Here is a 17,038-nt window from a genome sequence, read left to right as displayed (position 1 = left end):
TCTGCCTTGAGAAATGTTTCTTGAACCGCTGAGGAAAAATTTTAAATTATAGTTGAAGATCTACATGTGTACAATTGTGAATCTGTTTTCTAAAGAGAATCCCAAAAAACTGAAAGCTCCTGGTAATACGAACTATAAGCTCAGAGAACTAAAAGGAACAGCAGGATCCCCTTTCCCAGAGAAAATTCCATCATCTACTCCATATCAGAGAAACTAATTTCCAGAGTGTGGAGACATCCTGCAGTGGAACAGGTACTGGTCCTGTCTAGTCGGTCTATTGGACATGAATAATTAATGAGATGCAACGTTTCATCTTGCATCTGACACAACCATCTCTACTCGAAGCCAACTGTACATCTTTATGCGCTTCTAATCATTAATCAGCTTTGTAGGATCAGTTAGGCGCGTGAGATTGTTTGACTGTCTTATCAGACATCATTACAATCTCATTACTAGGGAGTTCCTGTTGGCGATGTGTGCTCCATTTATTAATGTAACTGCCTGCTCTCTCAGATCCTCTGTTCTTGTCAATCAATTAATTGCTCCATTCTGATGGATACTGGGTGGCACACCAGACCCTCACACAACTTTTTCCTACTTCTTATGCCACTTTCTTCACATTTAGGATTTTCGCGAAAAAAGGATGGGTTGGATTTAATTAAATAATAAGAAACTATGTACAATAATGAATATTATTAGCTGTCCGCCTCTGTCCACGGCACCTGATCGTGCCTAGAAGGAAACGATTGTTGATGGTTGTAACAGTTTTCGTTGAAGCACTTAAAATAGACTTTACTTAAGTAAGTTCACTTTTCGTAATATTTATTTCTTAAACCAGGATGATCTCTGTAGTGTGTTCAAAAGAGGATGTAGTGCCTCCTACCGGTCGTTGAAGAGACCAAATAGCGGAAACAGATAGCAACAATTTTCGAATAATATTTACTTGACAAAAAACTTTTGTCTGAAATTGAGTCTGATGTCTGGCAGATTGTATCCTTTGAAACCCCTTGACGCCTCCTCTGTACACTTGTGTATATCTATTCTCAGACCATTTTTCACTTACGCTTGCCCCTTATTCAAGGATACTAGAAAGTCTGCAACGAAGAAACTATGTCTTCCGAAATAAAATGCTGCCGTGCACATACGAGTTCCTACGGAACGAACCAATTCACAGAGAGCTGGAACTGCACACTGGAGCACCCGCCCACCTACCGGAGATAAAACACCTACTGTCGGCCGACGACAGCTAAAACCTAAACTATCAGAAGACTTACTTCCAAACTTAACAATGCCGTTTGAACCATCACAACTTAAATACGGGAAAATCGAGGACTACAATTTGTACAATCACATTCAAGATGGCGTGGTTTATTTAAGGTTATGTAAGAACGTCTGGCAAAAACATTCTCGTATTTCTGAACACAAATAGAAGTATTACAAGGATTTGTTTTTGATGCTGCTTTATGTTCAAAAAAAATTCAATTTACCTAAAAGACACTCGAATCATTCTCTCACTGATGATACCCTACACAGGGTTGAATAATCTAAGTGAAGTGTAAAAGAAGCCATTATTTTAATTAATGCTAATAAGATGTTGACAGAGTGTCTGCATGTTTCAGGTATGGCCCATGAATTTCATGAAAATCCGGAGAACGTGAGTGTGATTGAAGGTGACATCGTGAGTGTAAGATGTTCCATAGACTCTAACCCAGCGCCTTCCATTATTTGGTACAGAAACCATAAACCACTACCTCATAACAAACGGTAATTCAATCCTGTTTCTAACCATTACCAAAAGTAAACAATAAACTTGAAACCTTATTAGGAAATAATAGTTCTTTGAATTTTTAAAACTTACATATCTGGGCCATAATTCTCTTAAACAATTGGGTTTTGGTTGCTTTCTAAAAAAAAATTGAGTCTCCCTATTTGGCTTTAATTTTAAAATAATTTGAAATGTATAATAATACTAACATACATTTTTATTCTTTATTTTGAAGTCATATATTTATTGTTGTATGATTTTTTTTTTGACAAATTTTGTATTTTAGCCAACAGCATACTTAGCGTGCCGCTATTCTTATGGCTAATGTCATGTTATTTTTTACAGATATACCCCTACAAACTCAGGGCTACTTTATATAAATAATGCGAGGCCTGAAGATGCTGGCAAGTACAAGTGAGTGTGTTTCGACTTATATTTAAATAAAAGTAATTTACTAAATTATAGGTAGAAAAAATATATAAAAAGTATTTGCTGGAAAAAAGGAAAATCCCTGTATTTAGAAATTATCTTTCAGGAAAATGTAATTATGGCTCTTTTCTTTTCAATAAATTTAACCGAACATCTAGAAAACTGAAATCATCTTTATAATAGAGAATAAGACTGTAAGTTACATAATGAATTTGAGGAACAGTGAATGTAACGCGAATTTCTTCAAAACGGGATATAGTTAGACGAAATAAGACCTTCAACAACTTATTGACTTCCTTTCATCTCGATAATATTGTGTTACCATTACTTGGATCCAACGTGAAAAGTAAGCTGACAAAGTTAAGATCAGTCTTTAGCCTATCTTTTAGTTTTATTGGAGTGAGAACTCCCTCATTTTACTGCTATTGGTAGATTTTGGGCCATTCAAACACTGCCCATAAAAACACAATGTGTAATAGACTTCCATATTTTTGACTGGTTACCTGACTCTCTTACATAGCTAAAACAAAAATTTTTTTGTTACTTTTTTTACCGGCCGCTATGATTGAATCATGACTTTTTTAGCCAACATTGATACTGAGAATGATGCTGTGTTACAGGTGCCAAGCTAGCAATGGTTTGGCGAAAAAAATTAGAACCAGTGCAGAAGGTGAACTGATCGTATTGCGGGTAGAAGATATACCTCAGCCAGTTAAGTTCCTGAACGGTTCGCCGCCGCAGACCGTCACTCTGCGACAGGGCACGGAGGGTTCCCTTGTTTGCGCTGCCGCAGGTCTACCTAGACCAACTCTCAAATGGGTACACACCAAATACGGTAAGACATGTTGTTTTACCTTTAAAACTGTGATTCTTGCACATCTCATTTACTAAATTACCTTTTTTTCCTTCTAATTTCTTTATATTTCAATACATAACTACATCTTTTCTCTAGTGTCGTTTCGATCAGTCAATGATCATTTTCAGTTTGCAAAAACTTTATCTACCATGTTAAAATACATTTTGTTAGAAACTAAGTAAAATTGTATCTCTTGATTTCTTCTTTTCCTTTTCTTAAAAAATATAAAACCTAACTTAAATGAAATCTTTAAATATTCAATGTCTTATATTTTAAATAAGAAATCGAAAGAATAAATGAAGAAACTTCTCTAGAAATATAAACTCGAAATAAAAGGAAATTAAAACAGTGGGAAAGGTTCTCCAGTAAATGATAACATAAAATTGACAACCTCCAATCCTGACACCGGACATCGAGCTTAACCAACTCCATCCTGTGAAGAGAAGAGGCCTACAACGCTTTCTCTATTCTACTTGGAAAAACTTCTTCTTTCCTACAAGGTCCGGGGCTTATACATCAGCTTTTCTACTTATAATCGCCTCTGGTCTCCAAGATCAACGCAATCGCGCAGAATGTAAGAGACATTTCCATTTCCTGTTCTTCAGAATCTCAGAGTCTGAGTTTGATCCATCCATCCTAATTTTCTGAGTCTTAAATATCACCTGAAGGCATAGGATGTTATTCAAAATTATGGCTTCTAAATTTCATTTAATCGTACAGAAATGTTTCAATTTCGTCATGACTTTTTAATAACAAAAAAATACAATGACTTCTTTATTACGCAAAGTTTAGTGAAGTAAATTCAGCTTTTTATGCACTTTTCTGTATGCGTTTAATTAGAAATATTTTCATTTTTACATTAATTAAACCAAAAAAATATAAATTTGATAGATTTGTTAAATTCAGTATTAATAAAGAAAATTAAAAAAGAAAATATGTAGTTGGCATTTTCTTTTAAATATACCAAATTTTAAGCAACCTTCTACCGAAATGTAAGAGAAACCTTATATTCGCCTAATATCATGTGATAATGATGATTCATATTTTTTAAATAAGTACTCCTTATTAAATTAAGTAACTTGTGGAAAACTAATAAATTTCTTGCTGAACTGTATCAAACTGTAGCTTGAACAAGCAAGATATCCATGGAATGAGATCCTTTACTTCAGTGTATTTTCTAAAGAGGAATATTTTATACAGCCTCGCGCTTATAAGAACATATCCAACTTTGCTGACAACTTCTGAAAATGGCGCTCTAAAATGTAAGAGCTTCAGCAGCGACAAATAAAAAGTAATTGACATTGACCAACACCCACCCCGCGACAAATAATGATGTATTATTCAAATCACATGAGTCAAAATTCGAAGTTAGCATTCACCTACGGAAATATATTAAGTAATAACTTACCTAACCTTAAACGATGTAGGTATATATTTTCTTTTATAACGAGCAAAATATGTTCAGTGCTTAACACATTTTTTTCGGCCAAGAGCTATTGAAAAGAGTCAAGGATTTCATTTTATTCATTAGTGTCACCTTACTTGCCAGTGCTCTCTATTGAGTTGTGACCACCCAAACATCTTTTAAACACCGAACTCAAATAGGAATCCTACAATAAGTTTAATGCAAAGCCAAACGGCTAAACTATAAAAATGTAATATCAACATTTATCTTATTAAATCCTATTTTATGTTTACAGATGGCACAAATAAAACGCTACAAACGACAAATAATGGACTGAACGTACTCAATATAAATAAAGTTACTACAAATCACAATGGAATATTTACATGTGTCGCCACCCAAACATACAAGGATAGAGTTACCAGTACTTCCAAGGTATGTGGTGGACTCGGAGCTTTTATTCTCTAATTACATTATTTAGGTGAAGTTGACGCATTGATGCTTGTTACAAGAACTGCTGAATTATGAAAGTAAAACTAATTTGATCTATTGAACAACGCGTGGTTCGATAAAAGCCAGGTTTTATCGATAGTAACGTACTTCTAATTAATTAATATAATGTAATCTAATTAAATTAATTATAAAAGGATTATATTCTCTCTTGTGGAATTTTGCTCTTTGAAAGAGACCCAATGTGAGACGAAACGATGGAATTACCCTAAAGCAAGCACAAACTAGGCTGCTCAGGACCCAGTTACCACGTTAATGAAATATACCTACGGTATGAATACTGTCATATACGGGTCATGTCTTTAATAATAATTGAATCTATTTTAGAAGACTAAAAACCATTTCAGTAACTTATTTGAAATTTAAAACAACGACTTCACTTAAAACAAAATAACGCCAGAAATCAATCGTTAATTGAAATATTAAAAAAAGGGAGGGGGTTACACTTACACAACTTTTGCTTATCGCAGTCTTTAAATTTTGTTGGAAATTTAGAATATGTGCAAAATAGACGCCAATAGTTGCACTTAGGTCGAATGATTTTTTTTTTTTTAAGTTTGAGATTATAGCATTCTGCGACGTGTTAATATTTAAACAGTCAATGAAGTCGAGATTATATTGGAAATGTTGCTCGTTAGAAGGAAGCTTAATTCCACTTCTCCCCCCCCCAGGAGTATTTTAAAAAGATATTCCTGAAAAAGTGGTTTAAATATAAGTTGTTGATCTACTTGCCTATCAAAAATTTATTAAAAATCGGGATGCCGTCTTCGAGAATGTAATACATTAAGAAATCCTATCGCTTAAATAGTACCTCCGATTCGCCATACGAACTTACTGCTCATTCGATAGGCTTATGAACCGAGTTTAGCTCTATTTATTAAACACATCAAATGATTTAAAAATTAACTCCTAAAATATATACCTTTCCTAAAGCAGCAGAATCACACAATTCCGAGATGTCCTCATTACCAATCATGTGTAGAAAATCTCCTATTCCTCCAGTTCAGCTTAAGGGAAAATCTTTTGAGCAATCCTTTAAGTAATAAACAACTTTTTGGAAGATCGTCGTTGAACAAGCTCACGGTTTTAACCATTTTTTAACATCGACTCATGGGACTTTAATTGCTTTAAAATACTGGCAGCAGTCATGAATGCTTCAAAAAATGTAATTGAACTTTTCTCAATGATTAACCAATAACTAGATACTACTAGTACATGAACTGTAGTCAACTATGTTTTTGGGCTTAAAAACTTAAGCTTTTACAGAAGTTTTTTTACAAATATAAACTTCTTTGCAGGAAGTGAATGTAGAGGTAGAAGTACCGCCAGAAATAATTCAGAAGCCAAAGTCTCAGGTGTATCCTGCAGCTAAAACCGTAAGATTTGAGTGCGATGTTCGAGGCAACCCACCGCCTCATGTTACGTGGTACAAAGATGGAGTTAAATTACACATTAATGGTAAGATTATCAACTATTAAATTTGTCAATTGATTGTTTTGTCTTAGCGAACTTATGTTGTTTGTGCGAAAAGCGCACAAAGTTGGTAAAATTATATCCGAAATTTAGTAACTGTAAATGAATCAAATCGTTTGGATGTGAGGAGGAGTTCACGTATTCCTTCAACAGATCAATGAGATCGCATCAAATTTGTGAATTTTAAATCAGATCTACGTGTATTCTGTATCCTAGATATACATGCCAATGACTCACCCAGAATGTTTATCTGTGAGGGATTGGTTAAAAAGTAGATATATTCCGTTTTATTCATTTCACCTAGGCTAGACCTTCACTTTCTAAGTGATCCCCAGAGGGGATGACATCTATTTCCCTTAAAAACCTTGTAATTTTAAACTTCGTTATTAATTGTGATGTGAATAAACAGGAGTGTATTTCATATAACGTTTTGATGTTTACAATGTTTATGTGATTCTAGGTCGTATAAAACAGCGAGCAAAAGAATTAATCCTAGGAGGTGTAGTTAGCCAGGATACGGGAATGTACCAGTGTTTTGCAAGCAGTGGGGACAGCGTAGTTTGGGGCGCAGGTCGACTGCTGGTGAACACGTCCATTGACCAGCCGTCGGCGCCTACTTCGCTTTCATGTACGCCAGTGTCCGCGACTGAAGTAAATCTCAGCTGGAGACAATACTCTCCACCAGCTGACCTTAAGGCTTACTCCGTCCATTATTTCCCTACAGGTGAGTTTAGTATGCTTTTATTACTAAATCTTAGGCTTTACGGTAGCTGAGAGGTCAGATGTGAAGACCGCAAAAGGAAGTCGTTTTGGGGGGTTTGAATTAATTTGTATAACTTAAATTTGTAAACCAAGAAATGTTTATTTTTCTATTTTATTTATGCTAGGCCAAGAGTTTAATTTAGTTTCATTTAATTTGTAATTTACTCAGTAACTTATATTTCATTTGTTGCCGAACTTTGATTTATATGCGAAAATGGGTACACTTGCAGATGGCGGCGATGAGGGCAAAGAAGTTGCGCTGAATCAAAGTTATCTGGTACAGAAGTTACTGCCTTACACTAATTACACCTTCTATATCAGAGCATACAGCGGCCGATCGGCCAGTGAACAGAGTCAGAGGGTGACTTGTAAAACGGGTGAATCAGGTACGTTATTAGATTGGACAGGTTATCATGTATTTACCTTATTTTAACCCTCAAGAGAGGAGGTATTGCGGTTTCACAAAAAATATACATTTTGAGATCCCTGGAAATTGAAAACATGGTATGAATGTGAGTCTTTCTGTTTGTCAATGTGTCTATGTGTGCTCAGCGTCTCATCAACGGAAAATCACAAGAAGCTTGGATTTCGAATTAGTATCATGAAAGAATACTTCTGGGAAAGATTGGGATAGGCTTTCCTTTAAAGAGAAGCAGAAGAATCAAAGCCACTATAAGAAATAAGGAATTATTTACATGCTGTCCCCATAAGGGTGAGTCTCCCCGATAGTGGGAAGTCGTGTCAGGTAGGGGTCTATAGATAAAAACTGCCTAAATCAAGTGAAGTGGTCGTTTGATTTGGGTACCTGAACAGAAATTAAAAATAATTTATAGACCGAGGAGACTTACAATTGTAGAATATTTATTTAAAAAATATTAGGGTGAAGGGACCAGTAATTGACTGGGCACCAGTAATTGACATACCAGATATAAACTGGTATTATAAGGGATATGAGCCGTTTTTAGTGGTGATTCTTTCAATTTCGTTATTGAGAAGCCTTTAGGCAGCAGTTCCAGAAAAATATTAATTATTGGAATGTTCCTTGGTATCAGTGGAAGGTTATTTGTGTTAAAAGTTCAAAATCAAGGAAAAAACAAGCCGTTGCTAAGGAGGATTGATAAGAAAATAATTTTCCTTTTTTCTTATTTTTCGTTTATTTGTTCATATATTCGTGTGGTTATCAATGTTCTGTTATAATTAGTATCACTTGTAGATTTCATTTATGTAGTTTTTTTTTTAATTATAAGAAGCATTGAGCATTAAAATGGGGCTGTCAATCACTGGTCCTTGAAACGGCAATCTGCCCAGTAATTGACATGTATGTCAATTACTAGTCCTACAGCTTTTTTGTTTGAGACCAGTGATTGACTTCCTGGGAAAATGATAAGATGGGTTGGTAAATTTTATTATAATTAAAAATTCAATACATTGTAAAATAAAATCATTGATAAAAATCGGCAACATAAAATAAATAGTAAAACTTACAACAAAATATGTTTAAATTAATGAATTAGCAAATGTACGCCTTATTTCAAGAGGGCATGCAGAATGATTATTCTGTACAGAACAACAATGTATGAACAACAAACTGGAATAGTCGAGATCGCCGAACAGTTTCACGAGGCCAACGTGAATGATAAAAACGACGCCCACTTATTGGAGTTTGAAAATCTCTCATTCTCCCTCAGTTTTGGGTCCTTGCCACATTCCAAAGAAGAAAGGGAGGAAATGGCTGTACCATAGAATTCCATCAAATAAAACGGCCAGGGGAAAAATGAAGCTCCCTCAAGAGAAGTACCAGGTGCGAAATTAAACATAAGTGGAGAAGTTGGTGACTTAGTGATGTTACACATTACTTACTTTTTAATCTAGTTTTTTTTCATTGATGTTTCATTTATTTATTACTGTTGTAAGTGCGAATGCTTACAACCTGAGGCGGGACGCGATTAACGTGCACACAGTGTATATATAAATGAGCCCAAGAGGTAACTCAGTAATAATAAACAATCAAATACTGTTTAGATGCAGAAAATAAGAATGAATTACATTCAGATAGTTTGGTTTCGAAGCAAATGACACTGGCAGCACAGATTGTGGAAAATATTAGCGAAGCGCTCCAAAAGAAGGGAAGCGTAGGAGAAATTTTGTTCACTAGAAAGCGAACCCAAGGACGCGTAGATGCCATCAGTAGCAACGTTATAGGCGGAATGGATAAAACAAGGATGTGACCACATAGTCTAATCGGAAGTAGAGAGTTTGGTAAAGTGAGAACCAAAAAAAAATTCCCAAAAAGAGGTTTAAGTAACAAAATATTTAGCGGAAACTAAAGGATAAGAGAGCGGAAGAGTTGAGAGAAAGAGATAAAAGCGAGCCGACAGACATTGTGTACGATCTAACATGTATGTTAGCTAATATCTCCTTGGCACTATTGAAAGTAAGGGCTGTTATTCAAATTACCTGTCTTGGCTTGGGGAACTTAATTAAAACTGTCCAGTAGGACAGTTGTGTAAGGGTTGGTCGTCAAAAACTGCATAAAATAGCGTAATGTTGAAAAATATTAGATTATTTAGGTTTGCCTATTTAAAAACTGATTAATTATGAATTAAGACCGATTTTTGTTATAAATCCAATTGAAAAAGTGATTTAGGTGATTTAAGTGATTTATTTAGATTTAAAAGTGATTTTGAATGCATATCTTATGTCGTTTCATGAATATATTTGTATGTCAATTACTGGTCCCACCCCATGTCAAACACTGGTTCCACCGAAAATTCGGTATGTCAATTACTGGGTCATTGACATATTTTCAAAAAAAATCATTTTTGGTTGACATAAAGATCGAATTTACTGCTTTTAAAATATTAATAAAATAAAATACATCCTACTGGAGCGGTACAATTTTACAACCTACACCTGGAGCCAAAATAACGGAAGTTATTCTACCTTAAACTCGATTTTTTTCTTAAGCAGTCAATTACTGGTCCCTTCACCCTAAATATATATAATAAATATGAATGAAAATTTGTTTAGATTACGTCCCTGATAATAACAAGGCTTGTTTAAAGAAACTTCTGAACGTTTGATCTGTTTCATACAAAAGTTACATTAGTTCCACTATCAACCAGGTTATGAGGTTGAGTTCATATACTTGTCAGTGATAGTTGTTCTCGGACGGATAAAATCATCGAGATTATCCGTCACTGCTTACCTAACCAAATTTTCAATTGCTGATTGTACTACTTCTACATATTGCTTAGCTCAATAATAATTGTATGTGTTTATTTGTAACATCGTTCAGAAAACTAGATTCTCCTTAGAGATTTAAAAAAGATCTTGAACTTGTATTTTTTAACTAAATAATTCAAATCAAGTTTTTTTTTTTAACTTATTTTATTTTCAGTACCAACTGTGGGCGCCACAGTGAAAATAATAGCTAGTGGAACACAATGTCTTCTGATCACGTGGTCTCCTCTATTGACCAGACTTGCACGAGGTGACATTCTCCAGTATAAAGTACTTTGGAAAACAATAAATCAGTCTTCGGTTAATTTTAACATTGTACCTGGTGATATTAATCACTATAGAATTTCCAGTAAGTTATTATTTATTTTTTTGTACTATTCCTATTTCAAAATAACTCAGAAGCCGATCATGAAAATAATAGGGCTAATGGTAATTATAATTTTACGTACTTTATATATTCATTGCACATCAGACACAGCTACTCGTAAATCTCATTTTAAACAACAAAATTGTTTGGTTGCTCAGAGACGTCAAAAACAAATCTAGAGGGATTGAGGGGAATATTGATCATCTTTCTGCCATCATGTTTATAATCAGGGGTAACATTTGAATAGATTTTTTTTTAATGACAAGAATGCTTATTTTAACAACCAAAAATATGTAATTTTTAATTTTGGAACTGTGTAAAAATTGCGTTCAAATGGTCCTGGAAGCATAACTGTCAAATAAAAATATTTTGCAATTAAAAAAAAATGTATTATTAGAATTAGTTTTTTCCGAATTAAATCATCATAAAATCATGAACTGGGAAACTTTTGAAAAGAATTAAGCATTGCCATTCGTTCAACCAAATAATCCAGAAATTTGTGAGAAACATTAAGCACCTGTTTAAATTCTGGTTATTATTTTAATTGCAAGTATTGATTTGTTTTAATTTTATAATGATGGTAATACAATTAAACAGATTCATGTAACTGTAGTTACGCATCTTAAAGTATTAGTATCTTCATTTTCTTTCTGATTTCTTACAGGCCTAATATTTTCGTGCATTGTGCTTGACACTTTTATCTGTTTGTGTTTTGCAAGAAAATGTTGATTGAATGTGTTGCACAATTCTAAAGAGATTGATATATGTTTTCACAAATAAAACATTTTTTTGCATTACTCTACTACGTAACTGAAATCATTCTGTTGTATGGAGTAAGTCTGATTAAAGTACAATAGTCAATTCGGCTATTGAACTAAATAGAATTACCTATTGGAACTGTTTCTTCTTTAGTAATGACTATTTGTGTTCGTTTGTTATTTTCTTTTTGGCAGATCTCAAACAAAATGAAGTTTACTTAGTTAGAGTTATTGGAGCTACTTCGCTAGGGTGGCCCGAACTCAGTGATACTCAAGCGCCATGGAGCAACTTTACCACAACTCACAGTAACTCTGCGCCTTCAACGCCTATAATCCGTTTGTCTTCAGTTAATAGTTCTACTATTTTTGTAAGTTTTATTTTATTGTAATGAATATTCTAAATATAAATCATATGTAGTATATTTGTTATTTTCTTTTGTAATTTGTCAAAGGTTGAATGGAGTGTAGATGGCAATATTACTATTGATGGATTTCGAGTAACTTACAGGAAGAGCCAGGCTCTAGAAGACAACGAAGTGGTACTTGCGAACAGTACTAAGTCCTATTACATTATAGATCTGGGTAAGTAGCCAGCAATCTCCATTAATGTGTATTTCAGCTAAAAAAAAGTGGCAAAGATCACGCACTCAGTGCAATATAGTTCTCGGGGCGTTTTATTTCGACCGAAACTCTTGTACCGCACTATGATAATCGTAAGAAGCGATTTTTCGTAGTTGAGATATTCTGAAGGCAACTAAGAACATTTTTTTCTTACTGTGATCTCCAAACGAGTTTCCTTGCTAATAAAACAACTCTTTTCACCAACAGAGCCTGCAACATGGTATGATGTAAATGTACGCTGTATATCTGGAGGAGTGGAAAGCCAAAACTGCGGTGAATCTGTAATAACTTGTGGAGAAAATGTAACAAACCTCATACCTGTACCAGACACATTTGACGCTGTGCCTCTTTCACAAAGTTCTGTAAAACTAACTTGGACAGTGAGAGATAAACTGGACAATGTAGCTCATTTTTCTATCATCTTTTACCCACTTAATTCGCCAAAAAATATAACGAAGATCATTGCACAAAAGTAAGTAGTAACAAACTCTAAAAATAAAAATAAAATGTCAGGTAAAAATTGTAAATGGAAAGTTTTATTTTTCAATCATTGAACTTTACTAAACTCTCTATACAGAACAGAATTTGGCTAAATAACTTTAATGATTTCTAAGCCTTATGGAACATGTACATTTCAAGACTCGGCAGCAGCTGACATAGAAATTACAATATTCCTGGACGGCTCGTTAGATCTGTCTCAAGCACTTGCAATTAGGCTTCGCTAATAATATTATATAAGTTAACATGAAAAATTTTATGTTATTCTTTCGCAAAGGATCAAAGAGAGCATTTGCTAATCATTTTATAGCTTTTGTTATGCTAAAATGTAACCATGACAATTAAAAAAAAAAAAACTTGATTGGTTACAGATCAGAAAGATGGCTCGAAGTGAATGGACTAAAATCCAATACAATTTATGCTTTTTCATTGCTCTCCCATGGAAAAGACAATAATAAATCAAGTGAAAGAAGTGCCAATGTTGAATGCAGAACTTTTGCGGAAAGTAAGATCTGATTTTTCAAACTTGTAATTTATATCAATTTCTTTTAAACAATTGGATCGACTTAACTTACCCCCAGAAGTTGAAGTACCAGCCTTCGAACAGATTATGAAAGTGAATAGGTGTGAATTGGATGCTTTGGTGAGCTAGAGTCGTATGCTTGGATCCGCGCAATGCCCAAATAATGTCCAGTTCTTTACTTCGCAGGCCCTACCAGAAGTCTAAGAGTCAGAGATATGAGAGTAAGTGATGTATGTGAGTTTTTAGACGGCGATATCCTAGGAGATGACCAAATCCCAAAAGAATATGCTCGACTCATCTACTTTCGTGCCATTAAGCGGCTATGAAATCTATATCTTAGCTAATGCCTTAATATTCCTTCTTGCGTACTCTTGGTAAAAAGTGTATTTTTTTCTCCTCTAGCCCCCATGAATTCTCATTATTTCGCAGAAATTGCTGATAACTTGGGAGTTTTCGCTTTTTTACTTGACTGATGTTTAAATTTCTAGTCTTAGATTAAAAAAAAGAAGCGCGTTTAATTAACTCTTAAGATCTAAGGAATCGTATACCAGAAGATTTCTATATTTTCAGCTAAATCGAAATATTTTTTTGTTTTTCAATCTTTGATCTTTCTTTAAGTTATGGATACTGTAGAAGATATAAGTTGGAAACCACTGAACAGGACAAGTGTACAAGTTTGGTGGAACGCCATAAAGTCGCCGGTGTTATTGAAGTATGCTGTATACTACACGCATGAACTGGGTGCGCCTCTTAGTAACTGGAATTTAGAGATCATCGATAAGAATACTACCTCAGTTGTGGTGAGTATATTTTAGTGATAACTCTAACTTTATGGTGTAGAATTTCTCGAATTATAATACCACAACATTATGTAAATTTCGTCAGTTAGGCTGAGAAATAACCTTCGAATGAGAGATAGTGGGTATTGAAATTATATTTGTTTTAAAATTAACTTCTTCGAAATATCTTGCTTCGAAATTAGTGACATTTAGATCAATGATTGTGTCTTGCTCTCTCTCGTTTTATATTCACTCATACGTGGCATTTCAGACTCAAGTGGTTTAGAAGATAAAATTTTCAAGTTTTATAATTTCCACGTCTCACATCCCCTCTTCTCGGAAGATAGTTCTTAGGAATGGCACCAGCAAAGAAATGTCTTGATGAAAATTAATCAAGGTATAAAAATAATTAATATTTGGAATCTGCGCTTTGGTGTAGGGACTTAAATTGAGACTAAGTAACGGATTTATCTCTAAATTTTACCTGTGCGTGGTTTTATTTAAATACGAATTCCGGAGGCGTTGATGCAGGAAATGCTGTTACTTCGGAGATGGACTTCTGAATACGAGACTGTGAAGTGTTCAAATTATAGAGAATGTCAAAATTTTTAGTCAAGGAATAAATTATTTTAAAAACTTCGAAGTGAGGACTAACAAAAGTTTAAACACCTTATGAGAAATGCGGTAAGGTAGAAATGTAAGGATAAGGGGGAAATGATAGAGAACAGAGACGAATGGAGAAGAAGAAGGCGTCCGTGGTAAGCTTCGATAGACAATTTCCAATAATGGAATATTTGCGGATTTTAGCAAGGAGATTGGAGCTACTGGAGAAAGTGGAGAGAGGGTATTCTGGTGTGAGATTCTAGATTAACAACTGCCAAAAAAAAATCTCCCTCAGGATTTGGGCATATTATCTCAAGGTCACAGTATTTTTCATCAGATTTTGCTCAATTTGTCTCTAAATATTATAAGTATCAATGTTAATGTTGCAGGGGCCCCTTTACGTCCTTGACAAACAATTTGATCTAAGTTTAGATACCCTAACAATACAATATAAGGGTTGGGTTTATATTCTCGCTAAAAAGGCTCTTGCCTTTTTTAACCTTTCTGCATCTATTCTAGAGGCACATATATTCGTCAAATACGAGTGTAAAAAATAAAAATACAAAAAATAACTATAGTTGGTTAAGACTGAATTTTTACAGAATAAATATTATTTACCCAAGAAAAATGAATTTGTGATTTATTTTGTGTGTAGAATAAGATTGTTGATTGTTTCAGTTAAGCGGTTTGAAGTTTAATGTAAGATACGTGGTTAAGGTGAGAGGTATGTCTGGCTCCGGTCCTGGACCCCCTTCGTCCAATCTGTACTTCACTATTCCCGTCATTGTCAACAATAACAGCAATAAACTACCTACTGCCGACCAGACGCCCAGGAAACCAAATGGAACTTCATCATCTGATCAGTTGCTAGGTGAGTGACTTGCCTATTAGGTGAGTTTCTTCTGAAGATTAGGTAATAGGCAGGATAGTATGAATTAATTAGTATAATTAATAATATCAATAATAATTTATAGAAAGCTGTGACTGGATTGTACGCTCAAGATATTTCAGTTATATCTGTGCAGTGCTGTGCTCCTTAAAACTGAGTAAAACATCAACGATGATTTCTTCTTAGTTCGACTTCTTTTCGATCTGTTTTCTTTCCTTAATGTCCTACCAATTCCTGAATACTCAAATCAAGATACTCATTTAATTCTTCCTCTTATTTTATGGCCTCTTTTCGATTTTATTGTTTATCAAATAAAAATTGAGGGACCGTTTATGGATTGAAACTAACTTGATTGCAGGAATTGTAGTGGGATGCAGCATTAGCGCTTGTTGTGTAGCGCTTTGCACCGGAAGTTTATTATATAGACGAAGATGCTCTAAAAATCAGGGGCAGGTGCCATCCACGAATGGTAATGGACAGTGTTCTACGCAACATGAAATGCAAACGCTTACCCACGTAGATCCTAAAGTAAGTAATGCTCTGGAGAGGTAATCAATTCCTTTGGTTCACAATCCACTAACTTGCTATTCTCTCGTAAAGCTGAAACAAAATTTAATAAAAATTTTAGAAACTGCGAACATTATTGTTCAGCGATTCCATTCTAAAATTGATGGATGAAACTCGCACAATCGATAATATCACCGATTTTGTGATAGTTTCAAAAATTGAGTTACTAATCTATGTAATCCCTTTTTAGTTCAATAAACCTTTTTCAATAATTTTTTTTTTTCAATCACTGAATAGATTTTATTCCAGAAATGCGTTTCTTGTGCAAAATCTATAGCTACTAGTTATTTTACACTAAATTTGCTTTAGATTTTAGAATAGGTAAAAGCAGAGGATGCCAAATATGGTAAGTAGAGTGGTTGTTCCGAAAATTAGTTTTTAAATCCTTCAGTTTCCCATCCCTTAAGCATTTCCGTGGCCATATGGATTGGCCCAATATTTTTTTGTCTTCTTTTTTCGCAATCCATGCTTACTCTAACGATTTGTTTTTTTTTTTTTCACGGACCCTGAAGAATTTTATAGCAATCACCAGATATTGTTTTGCCCTTTGCAAAGAAATAATTAAAAATAACATGTTTTGGATCCTAGAAAACTATCTTCATGATATTGCTAGCTGATGAAATTGCAGCTATTTCGTTTCTTGGTAGCGGTGAACCTACGTCTCATTCACATGAACAAATTAGCTCACAAAAACAGTTGGATTCTTTTTGAAACTCATAACTTAATATTTTAATTGAATTTGTCCTATTTAATAAATCGTAAGTTAATAATAGGATTTTGTTTAAAAGGCAGACGCACATCCAAATGGACAAGTAAACGGACTGAAATTTCCACTCTTATGTAATGGAGGAGTACCAAATGGAAATGTAAGAGAGAAAGCAGTCAGAGTCACAGAAAATCCCCAAGTAATACATTTTTTTTTATGTACAATTTTACGAAAAAGGTTACTTATTTGCCCTTATTGTTCGAAAGTAGAAAGTAGTGCACTCG

At 34.2% G+C, this 17,038-nt stretch overlaps 1 protein-coding gene across 1 annotated transcript in view; it reads left to right on the top strand.

The window, feature by feature from the left end:
- LOC141453014 (protogenin B-like) overlaps nucleotides 1-17,038 on the top strand; it is a 111,311-nt gene that overhangs the window by 76,874 nt on the left and 17,399 nt on the right. Inside the window, exons 4-19 of the mRNA XM_074125695.1 lie at nucleotides 1,620-1,764; nucleotides 2,111-2,179; nucleotides 2,815-3,029; nucleotides 4,751-4,890; nucleotides 6,264-6,423; nucleotides 6,899-7,162; nucleotides 7,431-7,586; nucleotides 10,601-10,792; nucleotides 11,764-11,936; nucleotides 12,021-12,150; nucleotides 12,397-12,661; nucleotides 13,059-13,192; nucleotides 13,829-14,010; nucleotides 15,271-15,463; nucleotides 15,840-16,009; nucleotides 16,837-16,953. Coding sequence (XP_073981796.1) covers nucleotides 1,620-1,764; nucleotides 2,111-2,179; nucleotides 2,815-3,029; nucleotides 4,751-4,890; nucleotides 6,264-6,423; nucleotides 6,899-7,162; nucleotides 7,431-7,586; nucleotides 10,601-10,792; nucleotides 11,764-11,936; nucleotides 12,021-12,150; nucleotides 12,397-12,661; nucleotides 13,059-13,192; nucleotides 13,829-14,010; nucleotides 15,271-15,463; nucleotides 15,840-16,009; nucleotides 16,837-16,953 — 2,705 coding nt within the window. The remainder of the gene's footprint in view (nucleotides 1-1,619; nucleotides 1,765-2,110; nucleotides 2,180-2,814; nucleotides 3,030-4,750; nucleotides 4,891-6,263; nucleotides 6,424-6,898; nucleotides 7,163-7,430; nucleotides 7,587-10,600; nucleotides 10,793-11,763; nucleotides 11,937-12,020; nucleotides 12,151-12,396; nucleotides 12,662-13,058; nucleotides 13,193-13,828; nucleotides 14,011-15,270; nucleotides 15,464-15,839; nucleotides 16,010-16,836; nucleotides 16,954-17,038) is intronic.

This window comes from Rhodnius prolixus, unplaced genomic scaffold (genome assembly GCF_049639745.1).
Source record: "Rhodnius prolixus isolate KJV_2025 unplaced genomic scaffold, Rpr scaffold_3, whole genome shotgun sequence".
Taxonomy (NCBI): domain Eukaryota; kingdom Metazoa; phylum Arthropoda; class Insecta; order Hemiptera; family Reduviidae; genus Rhodnius; species Rhodnius prolixus.
This window is presented reverse-complemented; position numbering and strand designations above follow the sequence as displayed.